At 37.2% G+C, this 16,247-nt stretch overlaps 1 protein-coding gene across 2 annotated transcripts in view; it reads left to right on the top strand.

The window, feature by feature from the left end:
- LOC136037006 (ribosomal protein S6 kinase 2 beta-like) overlaps positions 1-15,828 on the top strand; it is an 884,370-nt gene extending 868,542 nt beyond the window's left edge. The window contains exons 18-19 of one of the 2 annotated variants that reach the window (XM_065719428.1): positions 10,025-10,182; positions 14,109-14,245. In XM_065719428.1, the coding sequence (XP_065575500.1) occupies positions 10,025-10,150 (126 nt within the window). In that variant the 3' untranslated portion in view covers positions 10,151-10,182; positions 14,109-14,245. Of the gene's footprint in view, positions 1-10,024 lie in introns of both variants that reach the window. The other variant, XM_065719419.1, reaches the window with a different exon arrangement.
- The last annotated feature ends 419 nt before the right edge of the window (positions 15,829-16,247 follow it).

Raw genomic sequence — 16,247 nt, 5'->3', positions numbered from 1 at the left:
GTGGTCGATCAAAGAATTCTTTTATGCAAATCCCAAGGCATATAAAATTGAATCCTGTATTATTGTCTGTAGTTTGTGTAATTCTAATTTTTGGATTTTATTTCTTTAATTAGGTTAACTCTTTCAACCGAATGTTGCTGAGCAACATTATTGAAGTTTTGAAGTAGTTTTATCCGAAAAATTTCTTACCTAATTTTACGAAATAGCACTTTGCATGCACTTGATACAGTTCCATTAAAGTTTCTCTGTTGTAAATTAATGTTCTTGAGCAGCACATTTGAGGTGCTAAAATTAGTTTATCTCCATCATTTCTTACTTTCTTTTTACTGCAATAAATCCATCTCTGCAAATGCGTCGACTTGGAACTAGTCCTCTAGAGTTGATATTTTTAGAAATTCGTATTTTTGGACAGTTTATAGGTGCTGGTTCAGTTTTATTCCATCCTTTCCACCCCGCCTCTTGCAGAATAATTACACCTATGCAAATGCCCCTACTGTGCATTACTGTAGAGTTTATTTGTTATAAATTCAGCGAATAGCACCTTTAAGGTGTTGAATCAGTTCTATCCCAATTATTCCCGGACTACTTTATATGGAATAAATACACCCCTGCAAATTCTTCCACTGGCTACAATTCCACTGGAGTTGATTTATTGCAAGTTGATAATCTTGAGCAGCACCTATGCGGTGCTCCGGCATTTTTTATCTTAACCGTATGTTAATTACTGAAGCACATACACCTCTGTCAATGAGCGAGCTTTTGAAAGAAATACACCTCCACAAATGCATCTACAAAGTCCACTACAGTACACTAGGAGGGTGTGTTTGTAACTTAGCCCCATTTAGTTCAACCCCGTTGCAATTCAGCCCCCGTTTAACTCAACCCTCATTCGAATCGATCCCCTACAACCAATTTTTGGTATAACGGATTACTTGAGCATATGTTTGCAGTAATCTATGGTCGGCCTTTTAATAAGTTTTAATACAGTTTCTAGCTTATATCGCAATACCCCAAAAGTCTATGTTTTACGTTTTAATAGTTTGCAGAATTTAAGCTTTAAGCGAAACCAAGCTTTTTAAGGTTTTTGTGGCAACAATTTTTTGTACAAGGATTTAGATCAGAACAGGTAAATGAAAACTGCTATTAAAAAATATTCAGTCAACAATCATACTTATTAAATTGTAATAAACGTTTTGCATACATTTAGTGTCAAAATATACTTTTTTCTCCTAAAAAGGAGCTATTTACATGTGCATTATGCGAAAATTTTTAGACGTCTGCAATATATTTTTTTCTATCTTCGTTTATTCAATTCTTTCAAGCTTCTGTACCCACAGATCTCATTGCGCACTTTTTTTTCTGTTTAAGGGCTTCCACAGGGGCAGACAGGCATTTATCTTAGACTGGAACACCAAAAAGTACATTATTTCTAAGTATTTTAATTTTCAATTTAGAGAAATTTGGTTATAAATTTGTCCAAGTTTTGCTAGCTAAGAGATAAACATAGTATCTGATTTGCCAGTCAATGCTTTTTCCAAAGAAATTAATCGCTCTTTTAAAAGTAGAGTTTACTGTTTTAAAAAGTAGAGTTGAGAGAAAGAGTCAAACTTTAGCGTAAAGAGGGGGGCGTTGAAGAGGGAACAGCCCATTTCATATACGGAGTAATTGCTGTTCATTTTAAGTTTTAATGTCGCTCCTTACTTTCAGTTAAAAAAAAAACTTGTTTTTTTTAATACTCTTTAAGTGTGGATTGAAATTGTGATTCAATTCAGCTTTCTTGGGCTATAATAAAAGAAAGGTTGAAATGGCTCGGACACTTTCTGCGGATGAAGGATAACAGATTGACAGATGTTGTCCTTGTTGACTAACCATTACGGGCCAAACAAAAGTAGGTTGTTCCCCTACGGAATGGAAGGGTGTAAAGATAGGGGCTTTGGACAAATTGGGACGGGTGATGAGCGTATTAGCTGTGTCGGGCTTATGCGCCCTGGTGCTCCAGGGAGCATTTAGCAGTAGCAGTAGTATATTCGCAAAATATTGTCATATTAATTCCTTAAATTTCCGTCGTTGCAATAATAGACGAAGTGCCCAAAAATTGTGTACTTTGTTAATACATAAAATTATCTAAAACAAAATATTATGTTTAAAAAAAAAGTATTCAGTAAAGCGCAAATGACGCTATGGTCTTAAGAGAATTTAGAGAGGGCTCTTGTTTGTGACAATTTCTGCTCGTCTAAAGTTTGCTTGACTCTTCATTATATCTTCTTGTTGCTTTAGGATTCTTCTGTTCATTCGTAACATTCTGTTTAATGTGATGATTTAATGTGATCATTTTAATTCCTGTTCTTTCGGGTTTCATATATTCATTCATAGTAATTTCTGTTCGTTTTATGTTTGGTATGTCCCTTTCATTTCTTTGACAGAGGTACTTTTTGATATTATTTTTTTGAATTAATGATAAAATGGGGTTTTGATGTTATCAAATGTCATTTTCCTGTGCCTGATATATAGATCTATCAGTTAAAATATTCCTCTATGTCTGCCCTGTACAAGACCAGACAAGAAAACCAGAATTAACCAGTGAATAAAGACCATTTCACTTCTTTCAAACTTCTGACAAAAACAGATTGAGTTAAAGGCTTTTAGTTTTGGTGTTGAATTGAGTGGAAGCAAGAGCAAGATACTTGGGGTTGAGTTGCTTGGATCTGATATAAATGGGTTGAATTTCAATAGGGTTGAGGAGTATTGGGGTTAAGATAAATGGGTGATTAGCGGAATGAAGGTCCTGATGAATGGGATTATTTTTATGGGTTTGAATTGAATAGGGTTGATTTGGATGGGGATTGACTTAAACGGCGGTTTATATGCATAGGAGTTGAGTTATGTGGGGCTGATTGCAATGGGGATTGACTCAAATGGCTTTCGTTCTACAGGGTTTGAGTTGAACGGAGATCAGGTTGAACGGAGATCAGAGTTGTATGGGGTTGATATAAACGCGTTTTGGGTTAATGGGGGGGGGGGAAATTGTATGGAGAAGCATGTGGGTTGAGCTGCAATGGAACCACTCTTAAGAACAACTCAATTTCCGAAGGAGTGTCAGGTATGTCCTTCAATGTTGGAAGTGACGGTGTGTCTTTATTTATATTGAGTGAATCAAGGGTATAGGGGGTAGGAAGAATTATTATTATTATTATTAACAATATTAACCTCGAGGTTTTAAATGTCCGTGGAGCCTTCTTTTGAAGTGGTCAACAGAGGTGTTTGCACTGATAATATCTCCTCAAGGATCGTTCCAGATAGAAGTGCAACGCCAGTAAGCTGTTCCTCAAGTATTCACTTCTTGGCGTGCCCTTCTTTAAATAATTGGAGCAAGCTTTATGTCTTTGCGTCTGCCTTCATGGCTGGACAAAGGAAGGGGGGCACAATGTAAGAGAGCTCGTCTGAGGGACGGGAATTAATTTATCTGCAGAAAACAGCCATCGGTGCTATATGAAACCTTTCATTTAGAGGCTGGAGCGAGTCATGTGTAGAGGTGCAACCTGCCCTATTTGTCCTATTTTGAATCTCCCGGAGGGGTGCCGACAGTGTTTTTGGAGCACCAGCATATAGCAGACATCCATATTCAGCTGTGGGTCTGAGGCAAGACTGGTAGAGTTGGATAATCAAGCTGGATCGAAGAAAGTTTTTGCAGCAAAGTATAAATCTCAGCTTTCTTGAGTAGGAGGTTCTCACCCTATCAAGGCGGTTATTCCAAGAGAGACCGGTGGAGAAATGAGTCCCTTGTGGACGAAGCTTGTCGACTCACTTTATCGTTTCAATTTTGAAAATGAAACTACGGTGTGTATGTGGCACCTTTGATCGGGTAATAAAAAGCTCCTTTGTTTTCGATGCATTGAAGTTGATTATTCATGTACCAGACGGCTTTTCAATTTTAGAAAGATCTTTTTTTGGGAAAGTGAGGGAAAGCGAGAATCGAAGGTTGGGTCATGGTTCTTTGGGACGGTTGAGTGTGTCATGGTATCGTCGGCAAACTGATGCAGAGGGCTTGCAAGGTTGTCTCCCATGTCTTTTATGTAGATGAGGAAAAGTGTAGGTCCCAAGACACTGTCTAGGGGAACCCCTGCTTTCACTAGTAATAAACTGGTCGAGAACAACACGTAGTGAACGATCGGAAAGAAAGATCTCAATTGCTATTGACAGGCATCCACGATCCATACGCATTGAGTTTCTTTAGCAGGCCAGGGTGCCATAAGCATAATAGCCTAATTTCGTATCCCATTGCCATAAGTTTGATTCAAGCCTGATGCTGGGCCTTTAGGAAGTCTAATGTTGAGTGTTCGCGGCACAATCCATATGGGCGATAGCCTAGAAGATCGTTTAAATCCAGGGACTGTTGAAATTTTTTATTGGAGATGCTCTTATAGACTTTGTCAACACGGGAGAGGAGGGTAATAGGCCTTTAGGATTCCACGCTCGTTCGATTGTCATTTGACTTTATGATAGTTATAACGTGAGTGGACTTCCAAGATCGAGGGAAGTTTCCGGAGCGAAAGCATATCCGAAAAAGCAATGACTAAGGTCCAACTAGTTCAGCACTACAAGATTTGAAGACGACATTCGATATGTTGTCAGGACCTGTGGCTTTGTTCACATCAAGATGCCGTAAAATGTGAAAAAATCTTAGGAGCAGAAAAATTCACGCGATCCAGGACAGTGCTCGTTCGGTCGGAGAAATTTGGCACTTCTCTACCGTCGTCATCCAGACTTGAGAATCGATCTTCAGTCTTTGCCTGTGGATCTTTGTACTGCAGTCCCCTTTATCTGTAGAGAAGGAATTCAAGTCCCCCTGGACGACGGTAAAACCTCCTTGACAACTCTCCATCAACTCTTTGACGAACCATGTTGATGCTTTGTGGCGAATTTCTCCTTATACTGGAAAAGGGACAGCCAAATCGCACGAACTGCATCTTTGCGCGTGTTGATGAATGCAATTCTGTCCTCTTCGCTTTTTGAAAGTAGCCATCCCTCATATGCCTTTAGCTTTGCTCGGATAGCCTTCGGTGTTAAACCAAGGTTTGTCTGTACTGGATACCTGAATCCACTATTAAGAGATATGTTTTTCGACAGAGTCAACTATGGTCTGATGGTACTTCTCTGTAGCTGTGCCTGAGCTTTCAAGGAGGAAGCCTCTATTGTATTGTCATATTGTTCGCTCATGCTTTATTGCAAGCCGAATACGAAGGTTTCCATGGGCAATGATGATAACATTGTTGCTTGTGAAAGCATGAGTGTCGACCGAAAAGGAGTCAGGATGATTTTTAAGGAAGAGGTCAAAACAAGATAATTTGTTTGGGCCATGATGCGTGTCGAAATCAACAAGTTGTTCCAGCCGATAAGAAAGAGATATATCATACAAGTCTGACCCCTCCTTATCAGTATTTTTGCTGCAAAGTCATACGCTATGATGGACTTTGAAGTCTCCATAGAGGTTAATGCAGACTTATCATACTTACCCCACATGTGTTCGAGGGAGGCTTCAAGGTAGCTGGTAATCTTGCAAGCTGTAGGGTTATACATGGTATCAACAATCATGGACTTATTTAGGAGGGTCACCCTAACTCACAGAGCTTCTTCGCCTGCTGAATATGGCATGAATATGGTGTATGACTGTAGATAAGCAGTAATACCTCCTCAGTACTTCACCTGAGGAGTGCGTCTAGCTTTCTTTTACAAAAACAAAATATGCACCAAAAAGATAAAGACACCAAAGGAAATTCTAATGACAATATTTTTTCTTAATCTACCTTTGTTCTTTTCCCCTTAAATTATGCTTCGGCTCATAGTTAAATCCGGAAGACGCAAAATTACATCTCTTCTGTTTGTTTGTTTGTTTTTGTTTTTTGTTTTGTTTTTTTGGAGCGGGAATCTATAGGTTTTCCGCTGTTCTGTCTATTTTTTATTTTATTTTTTTTAAGAAACTGTTAGAGAGTCATCTCATTTTACCATCTAGTCCACCGAGAAAACTTTGCCATATTGGTCAAAGTTTGTCAGACGGTAGCCGATTTCATGTGGTCTGATAAAAAACTGAACGTGGGCTAATATTCGATCTTCTTCTGCTTAGGATTAAAAAAAAGTTTTTTCAGCCGAAAGTAAGGAGCAATATTAAAAATTAACAAACGGAAATTGTTACATATATGGTGGAGTTGCTCCTCCTGAACACCTCGCTCTTTGTTTATTACTTAAAAAAGCTTCTTATTGTTTTACTTAAAATAACCTTATGTTTCATGAGTCTTTCTTAAAGAATTGTGACAAAATTCAAACTTAGCGTAAAGAGCAAGGTATTAACAAGGAGCAACCTCCTCTCATATTTAATTATTTCTGTTCGTTTGAAGTTTTAATGTTTCTCCTTACTTTCAGTTGAAAGAAATGTTTTACTTAATTTTCGATCGTTTTCTAAATAATACCAGGAAATCTGGCTCCATCTCAACGAAAAAATCCCTCCTCCCCACGGATATCTTCTATATATATAAAAATAAGTTGTCTGTGGAGTGACGTCATGTTTGTGTGTCGACTGTCGTCATGTTTGTCGACTGACAAAATTACAGACCGGGACATCGGGACACAAATGACGACCGGGACACCGGGACATAGGGAATATAAATGACGACCGGGACAATCAAAGAGAAAGCGACCGGGACACAAGGAATGTTCGATTAGCAATCACCATCAACAAAGCACCGGGACACAAATGACGACCGGGACACAGGGAATATAAATGACGACCTGGACACTCAAAGAGAAATTACAGACCGGGACACCGGAACACTAATGACGACCGGGACAAAAATGACGACCGGGACACCGGGACACAGGAAATATAAATGACGACCGCGACACTCAAAGAGAAATTACAGACTGGGACACCGGGACACAGGGAAACAACAACAACGGGGACGCCGGGGGGCACAGGGGGATATATAAATGACGACGGGGACACAGGGAATGTTCGAATAGCATTCACCGTCAACAAAGCTCAAGGGCAATCATTAGAATAATGAGGTATAGATCTGAATACAGATTGTTTTTCCCATGGACAATTATATGTTGCATGTCCAAGAGTCGGTAAACCTGACAATCTATTTATATGCACAGACAATGGGACAGCCAAGAATGTTGTATATTCGCAAGTTTTACGTTGTTAAAAATATATAATATATATATATATATATATATATATATATATATATATATATATATATATATATATATATATATATATATATATATCTATATTCACAGGTGGGACACAGGGACACAACTACAATGGCGCGTAACGACTTACGCGCGCGGGGGGGCTTGGGGGGGCGCGAAGCGCCCCCACCAACTAGGTGTTGGGGTGGCGCTTCGCGCCACCCCAACAGCTAGTTCTCTATAAAATTCGATCCTGGTGAAAATTTACCCCGGATAATTGCCCTTATCATCTCCACACGTAAAATTGAGTCGGCAAAGAGAAAGTAAGACATGAGAAGAATTTCGCGTAGGAATTCTGGCAAATTCCCCCTGTGTAAAATTTCCACTGAAAAATTCATCCCCTTAAAACTTCCCTTCCCATGAAAAATCATCCCCGTGGAAAATCCCCCAGCAGAAAGTTTGCCCCTTCCCCCCGGAAAATGTATCCACACCTTCCTATAATAAATACTATACTTAAATAATGGGCAAACTTTAAATATCTTTTAATACCTTTTCCCGGGGGCTGTGGGGGTCAAGATATCTCCAAAGGCATATTTTATTCGGCCTTTTTTACCATGGTTAACAAAATGGCGCTCTCAAAATCTTGATCGGAAGATTCTGAGAAAGAAAGGGGCGTGAAAGGGGTCTAGTTACCCTCCAATATTTTTGCTCACTTAAAAGGGACACTAAAACTTTTAATTTCCGTTCGAATGAGCCTTCTCCATTTTCCATTTTCAAAGATTATACGATCTTTAAGGGCTGTTTCATCCTTTTTTCAAAAATTGCGCAAATTTTCTCGGGCTTGTAGCTTTTGATGGGTGAGACTAAACTTAATGAAACATGTATAACTGAAATTACCAACCTTAGCCGATTCTGTTGATATATCTATTGGTATCAAATTTCCGGTTTTAGAGTTTCGGTTACTATCGAGCCGGTTTGCTCCTTACTTGCAGTTCATTACCACGAACCGTTTAATAAAAGCATAAAAATCCATTCCTCTGGCCGGAACAATTATGTTTAAAGGAATAAAGAATTCTTGTTTATCAGACATACCGCGTTAGTGATGCTCTAGTAAATAGCCCTATGCTTCCCATGTATTATTTTTGTCGACCACTTCGTATGGGAGACCCGGTTGCAGTATCTTTGGATACCCCCTCCCCTACCCTTTTTCCCCTGCCTCATGTAAGCCCCTAGGGTTTTGGCTCAAAATTTTTAGAGAGCTGCTCTGTTTAGAATTGTTGGAGGGTCTAATAAGTGTGCCTGTAGGATCCGCGTTAGCCCTGCAAATCCATTGCCATTATCCCTAAATTATGTAAATCACCCTCTATTCACAAAAGAGAAACGAACTTGTTCTTGCCTTTAGAGAGTTTAGGTAGGTGGTAACCCTATTTGCATTTGCGGTAATTTCTGTTCATATTCAGTTTTACTATATATTTCTTTTCATTGGATATTTTCACCTGACTAGGTTTACGGTATTTTTGCCAGAATATTAGCGAGTGAACTGAGGTTAGACCATGAAAAATATTTGTTCTTCAAGTAAACACCTTTTGCAATGACAGACAAAATTGTGCAAGACTCTTCCGTTGACTCTATTCCAACCATCATCTAACTTAAGATTTTCATCTTTTATTTCGATTGTTAGTAAAGATTGTGGAATTCATTGTATAAAAACGTAATTCAGCCCCTATTCTCTAGACTCTCAAAAATAAGTCTAAAAATACAGCAAGATATAAGAAACCTAATGTCATTCCTTTTCTATTACGACTGATTCTTAGAAATCTAAGAATGTCCAAGACATCTTCTTGAAACGTGACACTTAATTCCGCGCAAAAAAGAAATTTGTCGAGGTCTCAGAAACAGAGCCTTATTTAACCTTGTCATTTTCCTAGTCCTTTGGACTTAGAAAACTGTAGTGGAGCTGTCTCTGGAGATTCTTAGAAAATTGGAGGCTCTAACAAGTTTCCTCCTCGGGGGACAGATACAACTTCATTAGATTTCTATATTCACTTTGTAGCGTTGACCATAAAAGAAATATACAGAGAATGGTGGGCGATTTATTTAATTTGTCTTCCCTTCCGTTTTTTCCCAATTTATAGTCTCGTCCGGTTCCATGGAATAAAACTCATCCTAGAGTTTGGATTTCTTTTTTGGAACTGAAGTGTTTTTGCCAAATTTGGGATATCATCATAATGGCCTAAAAAGTTCCATGTCAACCTGTGGGGGCGTTGCCCGAATTCCTATTTGGAAAGGTTCAACGACAGAAAGTGTTTTTATGTAGCCGTTCTATGATTGAATAGCGAATAGATGTGAAGATGATGAATGACGAAGGGAAAAAAACTGCAAACCTAGGGCCACCTTTTGGTAAGCTACTAGAAATTCAGTGAATAGTGATAATATGCCACATTGCCTGTCACTGTAATATGTGACAGTCTTGATCTTGGCATGGGGATTCCAACATTACTGTTATGGTTGCCACCTAGTAGGACTTGAGAAGCACACGCACAAAATGGGAGGGTTTGGCTTCTGGGCCGTTCCTCCTGAAGTTGCAAAGTTTTTGTGACTTGCCCCTTTCAAGATCATATATTTTCTCGCTCCTCTTGCCCCTCTCAAATGAATGCCCATGTATGTGCCTACTTTGAAGTAAGCCATGTAAGCTGAAAGGAGGCTCTGTGGGGCCTTGGTGTCTCCGTGTAATCTCAACGTAGATAACTATATATGTGTTCGAACATAGGCTTTTAGTGGTATATATTCAGAGCCTTGTGTAACAATTCTTGATATATTTTTTCTTTTTTAGGTCAATTTGACGGCAGCGTTGCGTGCGTTTACCAATCCTCATGAGCGACCAAACTTAAAGCCAGTTGCAACGTCTGGCCTTGCAAAAAGAAGACAGTCACGTGCTAAAACGATAACTCCTGATTAAGTTTCATTTCTTCTTTTCATCTTTAATACTAGGTACTGATTTTCAGAGTGAAGTTGCCAGATACTGTTTAGAGTTTATTTCATAATTTGTTCAGTTTCCAGTTTACTCGAGTTCACTTATTTTTGCAAAAAAGCAGTATCCATATTTTATTCTCATTTCATCCTGTAGCCCTCTTCCGCATTAACTTAAGGGGGGGGCCAAAGCACATATCTTGGTCTTAATTCATCCTGCGTTTTTGTTAAGAAATCTCTTCTAAAAGCTATTTAGGTATTCCACGATTACAAAGGGAAGGCTATACCCTTCTTCGGGCCCTTGGCCAAATTGTATCTTGTCTTCTATAAGTGGCTCAGTTGTCAAATCTGCATAAAAATAGAATTTAGTTGCCAAATCAGTTAATTTGATCTAAAAAAGAAATTTGGAAAATAAGACAAAAGATGAATATTCAATAGCTATAGTAAACGGATCGCCCGGCGGAAAAAAATTCAAGTATTTTTTTTTTCTTCGTTTTTTTTTTCTTTGTCTAAGTATAGTCAACTTATGTCAGCTCATTTGAGTGTCGTTCTATTTTGTTTCAGTAATTCAATTGTATCGTGTGACTTTCTTTTCAAACCTCAATTCAAACTCAGTCTGTTTAACCCATTTACTAAAATGTAGAATTCAGGAATTTAGTTTTCTGAAACTGAGATTTCATCTAAACATTTGGATTTTTCTTCTTTTTTTAATTTCATTATAAATGTAGTTCAAGTTTTAATAGAACATTAATTTGCTGTAAAAGCAAAACTTAATTTGTAATTTACTGAAATTCAGAAAACTGAGATTGAAACTTATCCTGCTACTCACAGGAAGCCCCATCGATTATTAACGTGCAAACTTTGGAAATCAGAAAAGCCACATGCCTTTACGCTGAAACCTCGAAATTTTAAATTTGGCTTCAAAATGGCTCATATGTATTTTATCCAACCAAGATTGTTAATACATTCGGTGGAACACTCGGCTGTTACTTTGGTTTTTGTAAGCCTTACTTTATTCGCGGGCAGTAACTGGCCATTTGGAAAAATCCCTTTGAAAACTATGGCTTTTTTATTCGACTTTTTAACGCAAAGCTTACAAAGTAACGCCAGGACCAATGGCCATTTGGTTGTTGTGCCAGCACAAATCAATCTGCCATTCCTTTTCCTAATGTAATCACGTCAAAATTCCTTTGAAAGCCATGACTTTTTTATTCGATTTTCTTACGCAAAGCTTACAAAGTAACGCCAGAACCAATGGTTATTTGGTTGTAGGGCCAGTACAAGTCGGTCTGCCATTCTTTTTTCTTTGTCTTTGTTCCTGTTGCTGGTATATTTGCAGGAATAAACTCAAAGGCGTCACAATATTTTTTCGGAGGGGGGGGGGTGTCAAATTTAAAAATAAGCGAAAAGGATAGGCGAATTATATGTTAGACAATGAAAAAATCTTTCTACCATTTATTGAGAAAATCTCCAGTTCTTGGAAAGACTCCCCCCCCTCTTTCTGTGTACGCGATTGTCCTGCTGTTCTATATTTCATATTTTACACTGAACTTTCTTAGATTTATTTCCTGTCTTTCGCGGCTTTTATATACGCCAAACGAAGTTCTGAATGAATACTTTCGCTAGGAGGAGTTTGATTAGTTACCTTATTGGAATTTAGTATCCCTTTTTACGTAGCAAAGTCTAAAATATTCCAGTTTTCTAGTTCGAAATTATTTTTAAATTTCCTATAATAGCGCGCCTGCATTTTTTTCGGAAAAAAAATGCAGGTTTTTTTTTTCGGAAAACAGTGCCTAAAACTCAACCAATCAAGTTGCACACGAACAGAGAGGTTCTTACCACGCCTCACAAAGCCGTTTATTAGTTGCTTGATTTTCCTAGATTACTGGCCCCAGTTTCCACATTAGGGAAAATGAGAAATTATTTTTTAACATTAGGGAAAATTTGCCTATTACGCAGCCTACGAATTGACCAGTTATCGGGATTTTATTGTAAACATGTCAAAATCCATTTCAAAACCATGGCTTTTTATTCGACTTTTTTACGCAAAGTTTGCAAAGTAATAACGCCAGAACCAATGACTAATTAATAAGCGTCTTAAGGGGACCATCATCATTCTTATTGCTTTCACATTGATTTGTTAATTGCGTTGAAGTTACTCTACCAACTTTATCTGAAAAGGCAAAGCGAGCATTAAGGGTTTAAAGGGGTAATTCACTCTTGAGTGTATTGCAGTTCAGCGCAATCATGTAGAGTAGCTCCTCTAAGTTCCCTCTTCATACCATCATCGCTAGGTACCAAACTTTTATGCTTAAATCATGCGACCAAAGACAAACTTTAACTTATTGTATGAGGAATTTATCTTTCTTTACAGATAAATCTATTTTCTTCTCGTTATTTTTTGCATTTTTGATTGTTATGACTTAACGGGGGAGGAGGGTGCTTGTCCAAACGAATGCGTAAGTAGTGCTGAAGTCTTTCAAGGCGCATTGATTTTTGCCGCTAATGACTGTGCGGTAGAGAAGTTTGATCCGTAGCAGGGAATGTGTCAGAGGATTTACCTGCTGAGAGAGTGAAGGTTTTTCAGAGAAATATTAGTGGAGGAATCCCCCTCCTTCATGTACGTATCCATAGTTGTTATCGTTTTATTGGGAGTATGACGTGGCACTATTCCCGGGGTAGTTATTCTGAAATTCCGTTTGATCAATTGAATTTTGTCGGGCATTTTGCCTGTTTTAACTTTGAATGGTGGCAATCGGATTCAGAAAACTGGTTTATTACTTATCTGGTTCCTCGAAATGATGTCCAAGTTTATTCTTTCTATGCCTTGATACAATTTTTCCTTATTTTGGGCATTCTTTTGTATACCTGTATTTTCCTTCTCTACCTCTTTTCTAAGTGTAAACATAAGATTTTTGATGACTCGGTTTTTATTCCCTGGGAAGTTTTAGGCTTCACTGAGTGAAAAGAACAATCATGCTAATTTTTGTTTTCCCATTTTCCATTAAATTACTGTTTCTGATTGAGCATTGCCAATTTCCTGATTTTTATCCAGCTTTGATCAAATGCTTTATTTAACTAGATGTCAACCCTAACATTTTAATATTATCCTTCAAAGCTGCCGAAACTCTTCCACGAGATAGTGCTTTCTGTTAAATATGCAATTAAAATACGAAAATATAATAACTAGTAAATAGATAGTCCATATGGAAAAAGTTTTTCAAATAAGTCGTCTCAATTATAAAAGTAGTTTTCGTAGTCCTTTTTGAAAAGTCCCATGATGCTCATGAATCAGGTCAATGCAGGGAACAAAGAAAATAGGTAAACTGACGTAGATAACTTGCCGTCTCTGAAAACTCATTGTGGTTTATATGGTGATTGCATGGTTGTTGTAGCCATGGGTAACGTCTGGATGGCGTAAGTATAAACTATGTCCCATTCTAGTAAAAGTAATTGCAATGTTTTGTATATGATGATGCTATGGGCATCATCATGATGGCATATGATGGTATATAATCATTTGCATATGATGCAAATCAGGGCATATGATGCTATATAGGCATTTGCGACGACAGGGTGTGGCAGAATCGTGAGGTGGTTTAGTAAAACCAAGCTAACCTCCTATAGTGGTTTATGTGTTCAATTCATGGGTTTTTTAGCCATGGATGATGTCTGGGTTGAGTAAAATCATGAAGCATCGTTGATTATAGTAGAATCATTGTGGCGTTCTATAGCCAATTATGCGATGATGTCGTTGTCTTTATACACATTTGTGAAGTCGAGATTGCACATGAGCTGTCTTAGTCGAATCATGCTGAACTCCTATGGTGAATTATGTGGTAATGTCATGATCTTTATAGCTATAGATGACGCCATGTTGGTGTAGAATATTGAAATATCTTGTTTTAATAGAATCCTTGTGGTGTCAATTTATTTTCACTTTCTAGATCGTTCTCACAGTACCAGTGATTTTATGAATTTCCATGTGATTCGTGAATAGTTTAAAAGGAAATCCTTTCAAAATTTGGATGGTTCGATGACTTCTTGGGTAAATTGAAAAAAAAAGCAACTCGAGATATTGTGCTAGGCGGCAGTGCCCCTTTGTGGCCTGAACGTCATGTCAATTACGGGAGTCTACCCGTAATCATAACGCGTTACCGTAGTTAAGTGAGCAAAGTTTTTTTCATATCAATTCTTCAAGACTGGAATATTTGTGAAGCTAATTTATAATGAAGTGTAAAATAAGTGTTTGGCAAGATCTGAGAACAAAATTAAGGCCAAGAAGATTCCGCTCATTGTTGTCATGTATGCAAAACCAATCAGGTGTCCGTAGAGATGTTCAGCAACTTTTCTAACATTTTAGAAGTTACGTTTACAAGTTCAAACATTAGTAAAGATTAGTTGCTTTTGGAGTACAGGTTTATATCAAAGAGGTTCTCAGATTTGTTTAATGCAATAATTTTTAATTCAAATTGAATTGAGCTTGTTCTCTATTTTTTTTTTTTTTTTTTTTTTTTTTTTTTTTTTTTTTTTTTTTTTTTTTTTTTTTTTTTTTTTGTGTAGAGCTACAATAAAACACTACATTGTCATTGGTGCTGGTAGATTTTAAAATTCAGTTATGGCTTATATTACAGTGCTGAAGACTCTTCTGTTTGTATTTTCTCTGTTTTATTTTCTTCAGTGGTAAGGTTCAAATGATTGAGGCTGCGAGGATAGGCTAATCGTGGTAAACAACTGGCTTTTTGCTGGTTATGGAGGATTTGGCCTACTTTTCTTCTTGAGCCGTATGGTTATTGATTAAGAGATCTTGTGGCTCGTGAGCGGGGTTTAATTACCTGTTTTTCATATTCTAATCATCACTTATCCCACTCGTGTGTAGAAAAACTCTTCGAAATGTAGAGTATTCCTTATTTTTTGATGAATATGAATAGAACAGATCAAATCCCTGGATACTCTTACAAGTATGTCCGTTTTACCATTAATACTAAAATTAAGGAAAGAAAATAATTCCCAAGTTTTTTTAAAATTGCCGTGTCATGGCTAGTAATAACCACTTAGCAAAGTGTCAGTTTTCGAAGAAAATTCTTTGACGCTGTTGTAATGAACGGCAACGAATTTACTTGAAGAAATTCCTTTATTACTTAATTTCTCATTAAAGTACCATTTTTCTAGTTTCTTTAATTGCAAAGAAAAAAATCTGGTCAATGAAACACAGCCGACTTTTTTTTAAGTAGATAAGCAGCCATTGTTTAAGTAAATAGCGTAATGACATTATTTGTTTGGTCACCTAATGGAATCATTTTTATTCCAAAAACCACTTACAGATACCCAAATATTCATCCTCTAGAATTATTCTTATAGCCCACCTTTAAAGAAATTGGCTTTACTATAATTCTTTCTATGGATATAGGAACATAAATGTTTTTTTTTTTTCTCCAAGATTGTTTCTCGCATCATTATAATAGTTTGTTTTTTAGTATAGCCAAAATCTCTATAAGAGAGCGTTTCAGGCTTTCCCTTAAGAAAACCGAGTTTTCTCCTTTTTAACTTGTTTTTGCTGTCTTTTTTCATGTTGATATGTTATATGCTATTGAACTGCTTGCATTCCAGTAAAGTTGAAGTTTTGCTGTTATTCTTTTTAGTGCCAAATAAAATAATATGTTTAAACTCTGTCACGATTTTCCTTTCTAAATTGGAAAGTCCTCTTTCTAATTTTGTCAGGTTGTACAAGAGCTGACTCAGGAGGTACTGGCATCATATTTGGCGGCGTGAATATAGGTTAATGCTAAGAAGTCTCTATAGAAGAGAAATCATAGTCTCAAAGAAGCATGCTTCGATTAATATTAACATAGTATTAATATGTAATGTTCAAATATAAATATTTGAATATAGATATACCATTGTATAAATATAACGTGAGAAGCGTTGGACAAACGAAAAGGATAGTGGCTGACAAACCCGCATCAACCGTTGGTTTGAAAAACATCACGTGCTACATAAATCAGTGAAGTTTTGTAGAAGTTTCCTTTGTGTTGGCTTTTGAAATATGTGTAAAATTTTACAACTACTTTCGTTTATTTGAAATT

The sequence above is a fragment of the Artemia franciscana genome, chromosome 2 (assembly GCF_032884065.1).
Source record: "Artemia franciscana chromosome 2, ASM3288406v1, whole genome shotgun sequence".
Classification (NCBI taxonomy): Eukaryota; Metazoa; Arthropoda; class Branchiopoda; order Anostraca; family Artemiidae; genus Artemia; species Artemia franciscana.
The sequence above is the reverse complement of the archived record's forward strand: the minus strand, read 5'-3'. Positions and strand labels throughout refer to the sequence as shown.